A 16,062-nucleotide genomic window follows, 5' to 3' on the forward strand; every position below is an offset into this window, starting at 1 on the left:
GTGCGTATCAATTAATAGCTTTAGGCATAGTGTTGAACTTATAGCTATTTTTTTTTTATCTACACTGTAATCTTTCATATATAATAGGGTAGCAGCACATTGCTGTGTATACCTAAGTTTGTTAATAAAAAAAATATTTTTAGTTTTTATTTATTAATCGGTTTTTAAGATTGACGTCTAAATGTCTATAGTCCCATTCGATTTCCCAGTTTAGGTTTTACGTTACTCTCGAAAATACCTGTTCAACCAGGGCATTACTGATTGGTAAACTTTATATTTTCAATGCAAACTCAGCGAGGTCAGTCAGCCAGGGGCCAGATTCACGAAGCAATTGTGGGGTTCAGTCCCTGAGCCCATTATGTGCCTCTGTAACCCTTTCCACTATGTGCCTCTACCGCCCACCGGATGGGTATGGGGTGCATAATAAATGAACTAAACTAAAACTAAAGTTACGCAAGTACTTAGGAACGTTTTTTGTTCTTACCATCTTCGTAGCATTGAGTTTCTTAACATTAATACCCCAACTTGCCTTTAAATTAGCCTAAAAAGTCGCAAGTAGCGAAATAACAAACAAAATGTCCGAAACGCTTTGCGTAATAGTGGCTTTAGGCATTGTATGTACTAGCCCTAACTATAAATCCAGCACTCTTTGTAAAATCTCTTTTATGTATGCACCTTACCTAAATAAACATTTTGATTTGAAAAAGGTGAGAGTAGCCCAATTCGCAACTTGTAGCCCAATCTGGTAACACTGTCTTGGAGCCTCAGTAGCACCTTGCACCTCTTGTTGTAACATCGCTCGTCGAGCCATGGAACACTACCCTCATATCAGGAAACCCATCAAGGAAAACATCGATATTACTGTGAACCTACGAACAAGTCTTACAGTTTCTTTATGCATGAAAATTGTGGAAGACATGTTGAAGTATATACTTTACCAGCGACGCCAAATTCCTGTTCATTTTGATGTGTTAGCTCGGGAAGCTGCCAGTGCTTCTCACCGGGACCCCAACCGGGACCCCCACTGGGACCCCCACCAGGACCCCAACCGGGACCCCAACCGGGACCCCCACCAGGACCCCCACCAGGACCCCCACACACAGCTCACTAATAAAAATTATGATCCTGGAAATCAAGGCGGCTGGATTAACCAGGTTTGTTAATTTAATTTTGTCTGACAGGCATCCTGTCTATATATCTATATCTATCTATATCTATATCTATATATCTATCTATATCTATATCTATTTATCTATATATATCTATATATATATATATATATATTAGGCAAATCGGGCCTTGTATAATAGGCCAAGTTTTCCTGAATTTATATATTTTTGTCATTTTTTCTTATGAAATGATAAAGTTATCCATTTCATTATGTATGAGTTAATTTGTTCTAATTTGCATTAAAATTAACGTAGATATAAAACCGAACCCAACCTACCCTACCTAACTTAACCTACCTTAACCTAACCGAAACTAACATAACTAAGTCAGTAATTTATGTTTATAAAATAATATAATAATAATATTTCAAATAAACCAATTGGAAATTTTTTTTGCAAATAAAGAAAATCACGGCCTATTAGGCAAATCGGGACCTGCATAGTAGGCCGAGAAGTGCGTTCTGGCTACTAGGTACGACATTATATATATATATATATATATATATATATATATATATATATATATATATATATATATATATATATATAATATACAGGTATATAATCAATAATATATTCACGTTATGCATATAATTAAATAATTCATTGTGTTGGGGTTATAGGCATCCAGTGCATATGTACACTGTAATAAAATATATACACTATACTATATTAAGTTATTAGATTAGGCTTATATCACCCCCCCCCCCCCAAGGGTCAAATTACCGACCCTCCCCAGGATGCAACCCCCTCAACAAGGGGCCACATCCTAACTAACACCTGGGTACCTATTTACTCCACTTACTAGGTGAACAGGTGCATTAGGTAATGTGAAACGTGCCCCAACCATTTTTGTCCTGCCCGGAATATGAACCCAGGATTCCTGATTGTGAGTCGAGAATGAACCCAACTGTACTACAGAGTATATACAGTATACCACAGTATGTTGTCGAGAGGTATAAAACTTGATGACGCTAATGACATCAATGGATACTGAACATCTGCAAACCATTATCATGGGTCGTGGTTTTCTCTCCTCTCCCAGAAAATGAAGTTATATTTAAATGATAATTTTTTTTAGGGAAAAGTACATACATACAAAATGAGTTACAAGCAGAATGTTGGATTTCTTGATAAGAGCAAGTATATTCTATGCCTAAAGCCTATATGCACAGCATTTTGGGCATAGCAGTGGATGAAACATTTATATAACTCGACCTAATCTAATCCAACTCAACACAGCCTAACCTAACCTTTATACTGATAAATCCTATATACTGTATTGGTTTTACAATTGGAAAACAAGCATTGTTGAAATGCCAGTTTACCATTTGACCAGGACAAGTCATCTTTTAACAATTCTGACCAAGTTCCAGTTTACAACATATACTGTATTGGGATTTGTTTAATTATATCCCTTGCCCTGCTCACCTATTTTCGGCAAAAACGTCTTGGTGCAATTGTTAAGGACATATTTTTGTTATTTTTATAAATGTTCAGGTAAAGTTAATGTCAAAGTGTTTCCAAAGTCAACTATTTCCGTTTCAAAACACACAGAGTAATGAAAACATTAAAAATCATTAAAATATAGCCTAATTAAAAAACAAAAAGCACAACTCTCAGAGCGCCTAAAGGCACTATGCGCAGAGCAGTGGATATAAAGGCTATATGTTAATTTAAAGTTTTGCCTTACCATTACTAGTTTAAATTGGCTGACTTTTCTTGCTTAGCAAGTCATATTGTACCATTTCCAGGAGTCACTATGCATCAGGACAATTTTCCTTGCTTAGTTTTCATAGATCTAAATAATTAAATTAAATTTAACTAACCGAGCTATTAAAAGTTCATGTACAATGAATTCTGTAGTGCAGTCAGATCACAACCTAAAGGTTCTGTGTTCGATTCTTATACAGGGCAGAAATATTTGGGCTCAGTTTACTTCCACTTGATTTCTCTGTTCATTTAGCAGTAATCAGGGAAGTACCTTACCTTACGATTACCTTGTGTTGGTTCCAAGGATGAAAGTCTCCCGCAACCCAGTCTCACATTGGGCCTCCTGGTTAAATAATACAAACGTATTTTTATAAGGTATATTTTCTAATCGTCAAAACTGTTTCCAGTACAGTAGCCCCCTCCATTTACAAATTTAATCTGTTCCAAGAGATGCTTTGTACACCGAAAATTTGATAACCAAAACAAATTTTCCCATAAGCAATAATGTAAATTGAATTAATATGTTCTATACACCCAAAAATATTAACTTAAAAATATTTTTTATACAAGATACTGCTCATAGGTACCTTACCTTCATTGCGAACTCTTGTTGGCTTATGGAAGATGGTGAGGAAGGGGGGGTGGAGCAGAGGTGTTAGTGTTTGGAAGAGGAGTCCCCTTCATTATAACATCAGGCACTGATGACGTTTCTCGGGTACACACACTCCCACGTTTTGCAAGCATGCCACTAGGACCTGGTTGTGGCTCACTGCTTGTTTGTGTTACTAAGAATCAGTCTATAGACACTTGTTTTTCCCTATGTTTTAGCACTTGTCTGTAGTGAGACATTACATTGTCATTAAAAAGGTTAACACAACGGCCTGCTACAGCTTTATCTGGGCGAATCTTTTCAGCAAAACTTCAGTTCTTCTGATACTGCACACATTTTCTTAATGAGGAAGGGACATCCTCTACTCACAACTATTTTATTAGGTTGAACTTTACCACTGACTTTCTTGTGACCTATGGTGTGATATGTAATATAAACTTTCATGTTCAGATACCAAAAAAACAGAAAAACAATAAAATTCTTCAAAGAATTCAAGTGCAGTCATCACTAGGCGGGATACATTGGTATACTGAGTGTGCTGATAAACATATTTTTATATTTCTGGAAAAGTTGGAGTGGCCAATGATAAGTGAAGGCCTGGAAAAAATAAGTTGATTGAGTTTGCTGGATGGGTAATTCCATTCTGGCAAAATCATATCATTTGTTGGTTAATTATTTCAATTGTAGGTGGGACCAATTGTGACCTCACAATTATTACAGTTGAGGTGTGACGTGGCCAGGTAGGAGAGTGCAAAGAGTGTGAAGATGGACTACCAAGATACAGCGTTGACATTTCCTCCATTCACAATTAAGCTTACTAAGGTCAGCTTAATTGCCGATATTTTTTCCATAGCATTTTGTGGTCATATAGTTCACATTAGTACAAGCTTAGACATTGACCTAAATAACATTTGACAAGGTGACTAAATTCACCCATGAAAATATTTATTTTGACCTTCAGATCTCTAATAGCATGATAAAAATTGACAAGTAGGCCCCTTGGGGATATAATATGCCTCAAATACTTTTCAGAATACTTTACTGGAATTTCTTGGCCTGGTATATAATTTTAGTTTGGGATCTGGAATAAACAAGTCCTGTGAGTTGGATTGAATGTTAGGTTGTATTGAATTGTATTGAGGAAGGATTGAATGTTATTCATACCGTATTCTACACGGTATGTTTCATTAATTTATAGCATTTGTTTTCATAGCGTCTATGGTCAGTGCAAGTAGAACAAGATTATTGGTATATTATTGTGTGAATATTTCCTATGTTGCAACTAATTGTTCCAATACTGTACAGTACTTATTCAGGTGACCTGCTGTACTGTAATTGTAAACCCCTCAGTGAGAATATTGAGGTGGTCATTTAGTCGGTGCTCCCTGCGGGTTCTTAGAGTAGTGATTATTTTTTCTTAACCTGTCATGAAGGTTTTATGTACTGTTACTGTACAGTACATGTACTATAGTTTTTATTCTGTAATAAACTAAATTTTCTGGGGGGAGCCCCTACGGCTCCCTGGAGCTATCCAGGCTGATATGGATATCCTTAACTTTGGCATAAGTCGATGTGGGTGTTCTAGACCTACCGGGGATCACGAGCCAGAACCTGGGCCCCCCTTTAGAGAGGCATGAGGAGCAATGGCCTATAGAAATGCACATGTGATTTTGGAGCATTCTATATCTGCCATCGACTGGGACAAGCACTCAGAAAGGTAAGCGCCCCAAAACAAACCCCAATTCTGGTTAAAAGCGATAAAAATAGATAAACAAGTGGACAGAGCTCCCCAAGGGAACACGAGCAAACAAGCATGACGTCACACGAGCCGTGCTGCATGTCTGCACAGCTCCCCCCCCCCCCTTCCCAGGAGGGGGAAGAGGTAGCCCCAGATCTTCGTGTCGGCGATCCACCCTTTAGTTCTTTGGCTGATGGGATACAGCTTGGTCGTTGTGGCTCCAGCTCCGGACTCTTGTTGTGCTGTTCTCTGTTTCAGCATTGCTCTTATGGTGGTGTGCGAGTTGGGAGTAATATTCACAGGTACTCGGGCTGCGTGTGCTTAGGGTCACCTTCCCTGAGTGTCCTGTAAGTACCACCCTAGGGGCTTGGGGTTCCCTTCCACAAGTCACCTTGGGTCTACCTCTAGGTCTTTTGCTGCTTGACGATTGACTGCCCCTAGTGTTTTGGGGGGTTCCTCCCTAGTTTTCCTTGGGGTAAGTGATAGTTTTTGCACTAGTAGGGGCATGGGGTACTGCGTAGCTGGTTTCACCTATAACAGCGGCCGGCTCTGTTCCCTTTGGGTACGATGTCCTCTTCTGAGGTTTTTCTTTTCTTTTTATTTTTGCCTGGTGGGGGGGGGGGGTCTGCCTTGGTGTTATCTTAATCTTGAGTTATCTTGAGATGATTTCGGGGCTTTTTAGTGTCCTCGCGGCCCGGTCCTCGACCAGGCCTCCACCCCCAGGAAGCAGCCCGTGACAGCTGACTAACTCCCAGGTACCTATTTACTGCTAGGTAACAGGGGCATTCAGGGTGAAAGAAACTTTGCCCATTTGTTTCTGCCTCGTGCGGGAATCGAACCCGCGCCACAGAATGTACCTCCCCCTTTATACTAGGATTGTTGTTTTTTGTGATACCCCCCTGCTTCGCTCTCGTGAGTGGACATGTCCCAGGAGTTCAGCATTAGCAGTGTTGATTGGTAGCTTGGGCACCAGTTAGCAGTACACTGCCTGGGATAATCCTTAGCAGACCCAGTCTAGGAGGCCCTGGAAAACCCAGCGGGGGCGCTCGGGTCCAATGGATGTGGTCCCTAAGTATCCTCTCGCTTTTTTGAATTTGAGGGTTGCTCTGTCCCCTACACCTAAATCTCTAAAACTGCCCGAAACGCCTTGCGTAATAGTGGCTTTAGGCATTGTATGTACTAGCTCTATCTATAAATCCATCAATCTTTGTAAAATCTCTTGTATGTATGTACCTTACCTAAATAAACATTTATTTATTTATTTTATTTGTCTCGGGGCAACGCTCATTGTTTTTGCCTCCGTCATGCTGCCTGTTGGGTCGGTGACACATTCGACCCAGAGTCCTGCAAGCTTTGTTGCTTGTTTGTGACTCGGTTCACCCAATCTGATGATGACATTTCAGGTGTAGGCGGCTCACGTGCTGCTCGATTGCAGTGCGCTAGGTTGGTTGCTTCCTCGGATGCCTCGAGGCTGCCCCGTTTTGTTTATAGGGATTTTGTTTTCTTGTGTGGCAGGGGCTTGGGAGGACAACTTGCCCCGGGGCCTGACGTGGAGGTTCCCAGGGTTGGGGAGGGGCAGGCTTGGGGTCCTTGGGCTCCGTTTGATCCCACCTGGGCGGGGCTTTTGGTTACAAGGAGTGAGGTTTTCCTTTTCCCCCTCTGAGTACAAGTTAGTTTGGGTGTTGGCCCCTCCCCAGGTTCGGTTCTGGGTCCCTTTGGGTCCATTGGTTCCGTCCTTCCTGTGGGTGATTTTACCACTTTCTCACCTTTCATTTCTAGGAGATGTATTCTTCTACATCATGTCGTAATCATGTTCTCATCATCTCGGGATCCTGCATGACCATTGGTCGCGGATACCACTAGGCCCACGTGAGCCTCTGTGCTTTTGTGCTTGCTTCTCAAGGGTCTCGAAGGTTTGGCAAGATCTTTGTTTCTTCCAATATTGTTGGAACGTCTTGTCGTCTGCCGGTGAGGTTTACATCCAGTCCTTTCTAGGACTCGTTGGTCTTCTTCCATACTACTTATCGTTTTTCGATGTTATATCGCATTATTTTATCATTATATCTTATCTCCGTACTCTGTCTCGACATTCCTAACATTCATTTAATACACCTTGTAGGCACCCTCCCCGAGGGTTGAGTGTTGCAGCTCGGTTCTCAGGCGCATGTGCCAATGGTGTTTGTTTGAGTTTATGTGCGTCCTTTCTCACGGGTTCTACGCTGCTCTTGCTCATCATCATCTCATTCACCTGCCCGAAATGCTGCGCGTACTAGTGGCTTTACAAGAATGTAATTACTATGCTATGTATCCTCACAATCCCAATGTACCTTCTTGTATATATATATATAAATAAATAAATAAATCTTTCTAGTCATAGCCCCCCTGGATACTGGGTAAGTTCTGGATTTTATATATGGGGAGAACACTTAGTTTTTTCTCTGCTTTTACTGGTGTGGGGTGGCTCAGAGTGGCACCACATCCACCTTTACTCTGCACTTCTTTGGCTCATCTTCTTTGGTTCACGCGTCTCTGAACATGATCCACTAACGTTGCTGCTGGAATGTTACATGGCTCAGCTGTGTTGTGACACCATAGTGTCTACGCTTTACAGGTGAGAGTAATGGTCTGGTGACACTGTCAGCCAGGCGCTGGTTCTCGGTTTTTGGACGAGTGTTGGGCATTTTTTGTATCGTGTTGATTGGCCACTTTGCGTGCATCTGTACGTGGCCTTCCTATGTGCTTATATCAATGCCCCTCAGCCCAAGGCTAAGGCCTGATTGTGGGGAAGGGTTCCATGGAACATCAGATGGACACTCATTCCTTGACTCGGTCGTTGCTTCTGGTCACTCCTTCCTTGCCCGTCGTCAGTGCCTGGCTGTACTCTAATATATACATTGGGGTGTGTCTGCATATTTACTTGATCATGTACATTCCGTTTTCGTTGCATTTCCTACCTCTATACTACGCATTGTTGTGTCTTAGTATGTGCTTATTGACTATACTAGTGTTGGTGCTAGGTTGGACTGTGTACATGGTCAGTTCCATGCGATTGGACTGTTCCGTTGTAGAACTGGAGCTGGTTGCACTGCTCCTTCGGGTTGCGGTGTCGCTGTTTTTCGCTTCGCGTCTCGCATGTTGGCGCGTGGTGCTCGCTTCCTCGTTGGCCTCTTCCTGGGCCCCTGGCTCTTTGGTTTTTGTCACCATTTCGTCTTTGCTGTTTGCAAAGTCTACAGTTCCGCTCTTTCGGCAAGCGGCGGCTTCTCGTTGTCATTCGTTATTAGCCTTGTTGGTCCTTTCGGGGTCCTAGGGGGAGGGGGGTGTTCCTCTGGATGGGGCGCATCTGCTCGCCCGGGTTGGTTCTTTCCTGCTCGCCGGGTTCCTGGTTCCCTGGCGGACATTCCTTCTGGTTCCTTGCCATCCTTGGTTTCGGTCACTGCTTGCTCGGTTTCCGAACCCAGGGGTTTTCCCTCAGCTCCACCTCTTCTAATGATCGGTCCAGTCCAAATCGAGGCTGGTTCAGTCTTCTCCTCGAGTCTTCCAGTCTGGTAATTTTGACTAGAGTCTCTCACCATCTTTGGTGATCAGGTGGCTTCGTTGATGGTGTCCTACCTGCTTCGTCTCGGTGCCCGTATAGTTTTGCTGGCGGTCTTCCTTTTCTTTTTGTCTTTTTCTTTTAGGTATTCTGTGGTTTTTGTTGACATGGTCTTGTCCTTCTCTCAGGAAGGGGGGGGGGGTTGGTTTGGGACTGTCAGCTTGACGCATTCTGTCACCGTGTCTCGTGCGGCGCTGGTGGAACCGCTACGGTTTGCTTTTGGTTTATTTATTTTTTTCCTGTATAATAATAATATTGGTAATTTATAACATTGGAGGAGGGGTATAATACGGTACTGTATATTGTATGTAGAAATGCATAATGGCTAAAGTTCTTGTCATTATCTTCCACAAAAGATTTGTATTGCTTAAATTTTTTTGTTTATTATAATTTTTTAATCTTTCAGGTTTACAGTAGGAAAAAGGAAGTTGCAAGACAAACACTTGAAAGGAAGAGAGAGCGGTGGTTAGTAAAGGTCAATAACTTCGTTGCAAATTTCAAGAGAGTAATGCAGGTACAGTATGTCAGTCTCTTACATTTATAATTGTTTAATAAAACTTTAAGTGATCAGCTAAATTAATTTGTCAATATTAGGAATTCATATCTTTTAACCTTATGTATAATGTTTTCAACTACAGAAAAGAAGCATAGAAAGTCACACAAACAGTGGAGGAGGAGATGAAGTCCTTTTAACACTTTAATGTTCCGGTGTCAAAACGCTTTCCCAACCATAAACGTTTCTGGCATACAGGTCCCACTCAGCGACACCTGAAATGTTTTTTTTTCTTTCTCTCTCATTATTTGTTGGGTTATAACATTGTTGGAGGTTATAATATGGTACTGTATATTATATGTAGCATTGCAGTACAAAATGCATTTTATTAATAGAATATGCAGGACACTGTTGAATATGTGAATGTTTATGAATATTTCAACATTCCTCATACATTTTTCAGTATGCCATTTTATTTTCCATCATAAATAAAAAAAAATGGAAATGTGTGTACTGTACATGTTCGGTCTACACCACTGTAAGATGGAAAACAAGCATAACGTTCATACTTTTCCAGCAGGTTCCATTTGCAAAGCATAGTGATAATACTTGCAAGCAGATTGTCAGGGTACTATTAATTGCTGCAGTGACTGCAGCTGCATGCAACAGCACCGCTTTAAATGGTGGTCACTATACTGTATATTGAGTATCGCATGACACAATCTCCTAACGATCATACAGGTGCCTCCCGTCACTGGGTCATAGCTTTGCTCCAATGTGTGGATGTATTCTAGAGCTAAAGATATTTGGGGTCTTTCACTGAATTAATATTCATTGCTAAAGACTATGGGTCATGGATACCTGGATCCTTTGCCCAGTTATTTTGGTAGTAATGAAGAAATACAATAACGGTACAGTAATTATGAAAGGGTTGACAAAATCTGATGCCTAGAAGCATTTTGCAAGACACTTCTTAAATTTTCAAAGACAATTTTACATACTCCTGTTTAATGTTCTTTTCACATATAAAAATATATTTATAGTTTATTTATATTTATATAAATATATATATATATATACACTGTATACTGTGTATATATATTTTTTTTATACAGTATTTTGTTTTATATTTTGGGGGGCAGGGGATATTTTTTCTTGACTTCATTTCAACACATATTGACCTACAACTTTGACATATTCAAGTACGAATTCCAAACAATATTTATTAAAACATACAATTAACTTAACGAATTAGAACTACCTCTATTCATTGTCGAGAACCTCGACTTCAATTATCTCTGAAACTAGAGTTTCAACTTTGAGTGGCTTCTAAAATTCCAGTTTCTGACCGATTCTCACCATTTTGACATTGTGTGCTCTGCTATCTATTCTACAATCCCTTCAGAAAGGAATTTTCATAAACCCTATATGTTTGGAGTTATAATTTATTTTTGTCTAAATTTGCTGTATATTTCAAATGCCATATTAACAATTTTTTTACAGTAAACTATGCTGAAAACCTATATTCTAAGTGGATGAAAATGAAAATCATATGTTGTTCTGAGAGCATAACAACCAACATGAACAATTGGTGATAGTTTATATTTTTTAATCTAATTTGAAAATCTGAAGTGTTCAATATTCAATTTTTAAATTATTTTTTTATTTTCTTGTTTTTCAAGTTACGTTATGATCATTTAGACAAAATTGGAGCATTTGCCTAGTTGATTATGCACAAAAAATTGGAAAGTGTTTGTGCAAGTTTAAAAAACTTTAGTTATGTCAAATCGCATGTGTATATTTTGCTCGGTTTAAGGGGTAATGAAATCGTGTTCAGATAGGGGTTTTTGTAACTTGGCCGGAGTTACGGTTCTCGCATCTTAACAGATCAAAAGCTGCCCTCAGAATGCCGGTACAAGGGCTGGAAGCTGGCTGGAAGCTGGCTGGCGGCTTCCCTCGACACACTTTTTCCCTTGTTCTTCAAAATTAGTCAATCGCACGACAGCATCTTGGAGGCCCACTGGTGCCTCCCCCAATAGCTCTTGTTCCTTAGTCATGTGACTCCAGTGACGTCACAGCCTACCAACTATGTTTACACAAACGGAGGAACCATTAGGCTTTCCTGGCCCAAAGTCCCCCCCCCCCCTCGCTCCTGGCTCTGTTTCCAAGTAACTTAAGGTTAAAACTATACTAATGGCTGTAATTCCTTTCAAAGAAAGGCTACGGCAGCCTCCGTAGTCTAACTGAACAACCAAGGGTGCCTGCTCCTCATAGACACCCAACAAAACAAGTCCGCTCCCATATTAAGAAAGCTTAGAGTGAGTGCACTCAGCTCGGCACACTCTTGTGCACTCCTAGTGTCAAGTAAAATGTTGGCGTGCACTCTTCTATCAAACTTCTGTAAGCTAGCTGGAAATCCATTTTCTCACACTGTACTGTATAATTTCTACACAGTACTGTAATTTTTTAAATTTTATACTCTTCCAAACACCTGACATTAACTTGGATAAGAGCACTTTTATCTCACTCAAACGTAACTGTTACTTATCTTGTGTATACAAATTTTCCTTCACTGTTTTATTTTATCAAGTTATACCGATGATAAACATTGACAATATAACTTTGTGTTCAGGGAGCCAATAAATATGTTTGAGATTGATGACTAATAAGTGCATCTTCTAACCTGATCCATACAGTCACTATGTATTAAACTACTGTAAATATTTTTTCACATTGCAAGCTGTTTTTTTCTTGGTCATATAGTGTGCAATATGTTTTGTCTATATCCAGAAAATTTCTCTTTAGCTGGCCTATTATTGCATTCTTCATTAAGCAGTTCATATTTGCAGCATCCATCTAGCTGTGCTGGCTAGTGCTTCAACATACTGTTGCATTTATATTTATATTGAAACCATTGTGTGTCTACTGTATGCAGATGATGAGTCACAATAATGTGGCTGAAAAATGTTCATCAAACCACACTCTTAGAAATTGAAGAAACTATGTTTTGGTCTGTCCTGGACCATTATCAAGTCGATTGATAATGGTCCAGAATGGACTGAAACGTTGTCATCTCTTCAATTTCTAGTGTCTGCTGTAATTACTTCCCTCAAAATATTCCATTATTTTATTCTTGGAAACCTACACTATATATTTTACCCCACTTTTAGTTTCCTAATCTCCATCTTATTGTCTCATTCCTGTGTCTTCTTATATCATCCTAACTTTGTACTATAATCTTACTTTTTTGCAAAGGTTATGTAAAAAAACATGTTTACTCTAAATAAGTTTTCTTGCAGGTATTACGCACAGAGTTTGAAGGCGGTGATGTACTGGCAGTCAATTTAATATTGGGCAGTTCAGTGATGTCCAGCCGAGAGGTATTCTCTATTGTTTTTCCTCCTGACTATGCCTCGGCTGAAGAAATTAAGATTTCAAATGGAAGACATACAATTGTAGAGATGCTCAGGTAAGAATGTGCCAGCATAATTTGCTTTTACTGTTAACTAATCTTGTATGTAGATGGCATTATGCCTTTAAGTGCTGTATATCAAATCTGTATCTAGTCTGTCAGACCAGACTCGGTAAAGGTAATGTAAAACATTATCTACAAATAAATTCTGCTCTTTGTGTACATCATTTTCAACATTGTGCTTTCTTCAACTAAGTATGAGAAAGTATGGTATTGGCCACTTTTTTCTTTTAATGTAACTATATTGATGAATAATTGATTAAGAAGTATATTTATAACTGTTACATTAGTTATGCTAAAAGATGCCACAGACAAGGGTATTTAGGAAACAAATATGGAACAAAATACTCGTGTGCTCACTTGAGGGATGGTAAAAAGCACCAATGCATTTAATCTGTAGTGGAAAAATAGTGAAGGAAAATGAGAGCATGATTGATGTTGGTATTGATGATGTATGAAGTACAATACAGGTACTGCATTTGATCCTGGGGTCATTTAACATTGGGATTAATTAGGACCAGAAGTCAGCTATAGCTGGTTTTCTAAAGTTTTTTTTTTTATTATTAATTTTTTTGACAAACCTATGTTCTTTCATTTGTGCTAAATGATAAAAAAATTATGTAAAAATAAAATGGACAATTGCAATCCTAATATATTTAATTTTTGTTGCCTCTTGTATTTCAAGCTCAAACCCAGATTATTGTAGCTTTTCTTCTCAAAAGAATTAGGCATCTGTATAAACAAGCAACTATAACTACTATTTTTTTTTTTTTGTATCCGGTAATTGCACATTTATCCTGATCTTAGTGGAGTCGGTCATTGTATATAGCAATAGGGTGGCACGGTGAATGATGTGCACATCACTCGGTTAACCTTCATTGGATCTGGACAAGAACTGTTGGGTGGCTGCACAGATTTTGTCCCCCAACAATGGTATACCATAATATGGAATACCATATAACAAGTGTTGAGATACTGTTGGATTGCAAAGAACATCTTTGTTGTATTATTCTGAATATGACAAGTGCATTAAAATACAGTTCAGTTGGTAAATATAATAAATTAAGAAGATGAGTAGGGCCCACAATTGCAGCGAAAGTTATAGAATGGGAGGGAACTTTGGAAATATTTCTATTTGTGATGTAGAGGCTTGTATTGTAAGGAATGATCTACATATATTACGGTTAAAATTTAACAAAATTGAAGAGGGGGGAACGAGTTATTGTCACTATTAGTTGAGAAAAATGAATGTACAGTACAACAAATAGTTTTAATCTGATTAGGTTGTGGGTTTGATTGTCAAGTACAGTATTTTAATTAAGGAATGTGAGGGCCAGATGAGATTGCATAATTATTTAATATTGTAAAGAAGACTTAACTTTAATTCATTTCAATTGTTAATAATACAATTTTATTTTTTATAATGTCAGTAAATATTTTTCAGAGCTCTAGTAGGAAATGAAGATCTTGTGAAGCTTGTAAATCGTCCTCTTAGTGTCCAGAAAGTATGGGTGATGGTTCAGAAGAGTCACTCGCCTAATCAAACCACATTGTCACCACTAGACTCGAGCTCCTGTGATCTTGTGCTTCATCTTGGGTACTCTCCAAACTTGCGAGCCAAGGTTGTACAGATTAAAGTATGTCATCCACCTGCAGTAATACCAATGGACCTCACCCCATGTGTGGGAACAGGGATTACAGAGCATACTAGTACTTCTTTAAAAAAAAATGGAACTAAAAGAGCTTTAGCCTTCGGTATACCTGGTGTGTCTAAACGTTATTCTGCTAATGATATCAGCAGCTATAATAGATCATCTATGGAGGATGAATCGTCTGTACTCTGTGAAGCAAATATACTAAAGATAACTCGTCATAAAGAAATAGCAAATTTGAGAACATTAAACCGTATGAAAGCAAATGACCTTATTGATAAAAACCTTGGTAATCAAAGAACTGCTTGTTTGAAACTTGTTTTAGAAACGCCTATGAAACCTGTCTTAGACACTCCTATAAACAAACTTTTGAGGATAGAATCTATTATAGAAACTCCAACAATCCCTTCTTTAAATTTGGAAGGCCATCCAACTCCCAGTAAAACTTTGACAACCCAGTTGGGAAAATGTACACTTGCAGACAGGTGCATGGATGCTGCTGTGTGTACTACTGATGGGCCACTCTGGTACCAAATTGATCAAGTAATTTGTGGGTTCAAAGATGTGTGTTTTTTATAGATGTATTTTGTAATAGTGATTAACAATGTAACTCTTACAGATATATTTTATCATATTTAGTATTTTTTAGTACAAGCAGTTTCACCTGTTATAGAAAGGAAGACCTGTACAGTTTAGATTTATTGTATTTGCAATTGAAGCTGTGATGATAAGTTGTATATTTTTATAAAAATAAGTGTGAATGAATGTGCTGTGAATACTTTGTTAGTTGTTTGTTGTTACATGCTATAATTACTTTTTATAGATAAATTATACAGGCAAATACCCTCATTAAATGATAGCTTATTAATAATGTTTGCTAGTTTCTCTACCATGAATTATGGTGTTGGTTACCGACAAGTTGTGCGATGTAGGCGTTTGCCATGATGTATTAAAGTAGTATGGGGTATATCAGTTTTAAATTGTATATATGACAGTACTCAACATTGTACTTTTTAATAATTCAAGATTAAAATATTGTTTGTGATTAAACTGAAGATAATGAATCTAGCCTAGTGCCAGTATTTACTATTAATAGCTGTTAATCATAAAAATAATTAAGTATAAAAATGCACTTGATCAAAATTATAATATATAGCAGGTAGATCACAATCAATTTACTTTTTGTGTTGGCATCTTGATTAATATTTAGCATCTTTTGAATATACAGTGACTTATTAAAGTCAATGCTACAGCCTTCCCAGCTTGGTGCCTTCTTTTGATAACTAGTTGCTTTTTGTGTTCATTAATATAAACATTAAGTGTCTTACCGACATTGATTTTTTCCAAACTTTGCACATTTTTTAACAGGATAAATAACTTGGCTAATAATGGTACATGTATATAAACAAGCTTTATCCAGACCACTCAGTTTAAGGCTGTCCAATACTTTTTGCTGTATTTGACATTGAGACACACTTAAAAGATGTGGTTAAATTTCCACAAGTTTCATTGGAACCGCAGATTTGTCAACGTTACTTTCACTATTAGTATAGTAATCTTTTTCTCATCTGGGCTGATATCTTGCCACTCCATAAAAGTGAGAAATATAGTAACAAATATGTT

The 16,062-nt window shown here is 38.5% G+C and overlaps 1 protein-coding gene across 3 annotated transcripts; it reads left to right on the forward strand.

Annotated features, from left to right (window-relative positions):
* The first annotated feature begins 726 nt into the window (after window positions 1–726).
* On the forward strand, window positions 727–15,936 carry LOC123757582 (uncharacterized). Of its 3 annotated transcripts, none has more exons than XM_045741351.2 (5): window positions 1,027–1,154; window positions 4,180–4,314; window positions 9,229–9,336; window positions 12,615–12,784; window positions 14,232–15,936. In XM_045741351.2, exons 2-5 carry the CDS (start codon window positions 4,258–4,260, stop codon window positions 15,016–15,018), a joined length of 1,122 nt encoding a protein of 373 aa, XP_045597307.2. In that variant the 5' UTR covers window positions 1,027–1,154; window positions 4,180–4,257; the 3' UTR covers window positions 15,019–15,936. The 3 variants fall into 3 exon arrangements, with proteins under 3 accessions (XP_045597306.2, XP_045597307.2, XP_045597308.2); XM_045741352.2 differs by having other exon boundaries at window positions 4,213–4,314; XM_045741350.2 differs by lacking the exon at window positions 4,180–4,314 and having other exon boundaries at window positions 727–1,154.
* The last annotated feature ends 126 nt before the right edge of the window (window positions 15,937–16,062 follow it).

Source organism: Procambarus clarkii, chromosome 19 (genome assembly GCF_040958095.1).
Source record: "Procambarus clarkii isolate CNS0578487 chromosome 19, FALCON_Pclarkii_2.0, whole genome shotgun sequence".
In the NCBI taxonomy this organism is placed as follows: Eukaryota; Metazoa; Arthropoda; class Malacostraca; order Decapoda; family Cambaridae; genus Procambarus; species Procambarus clarkii.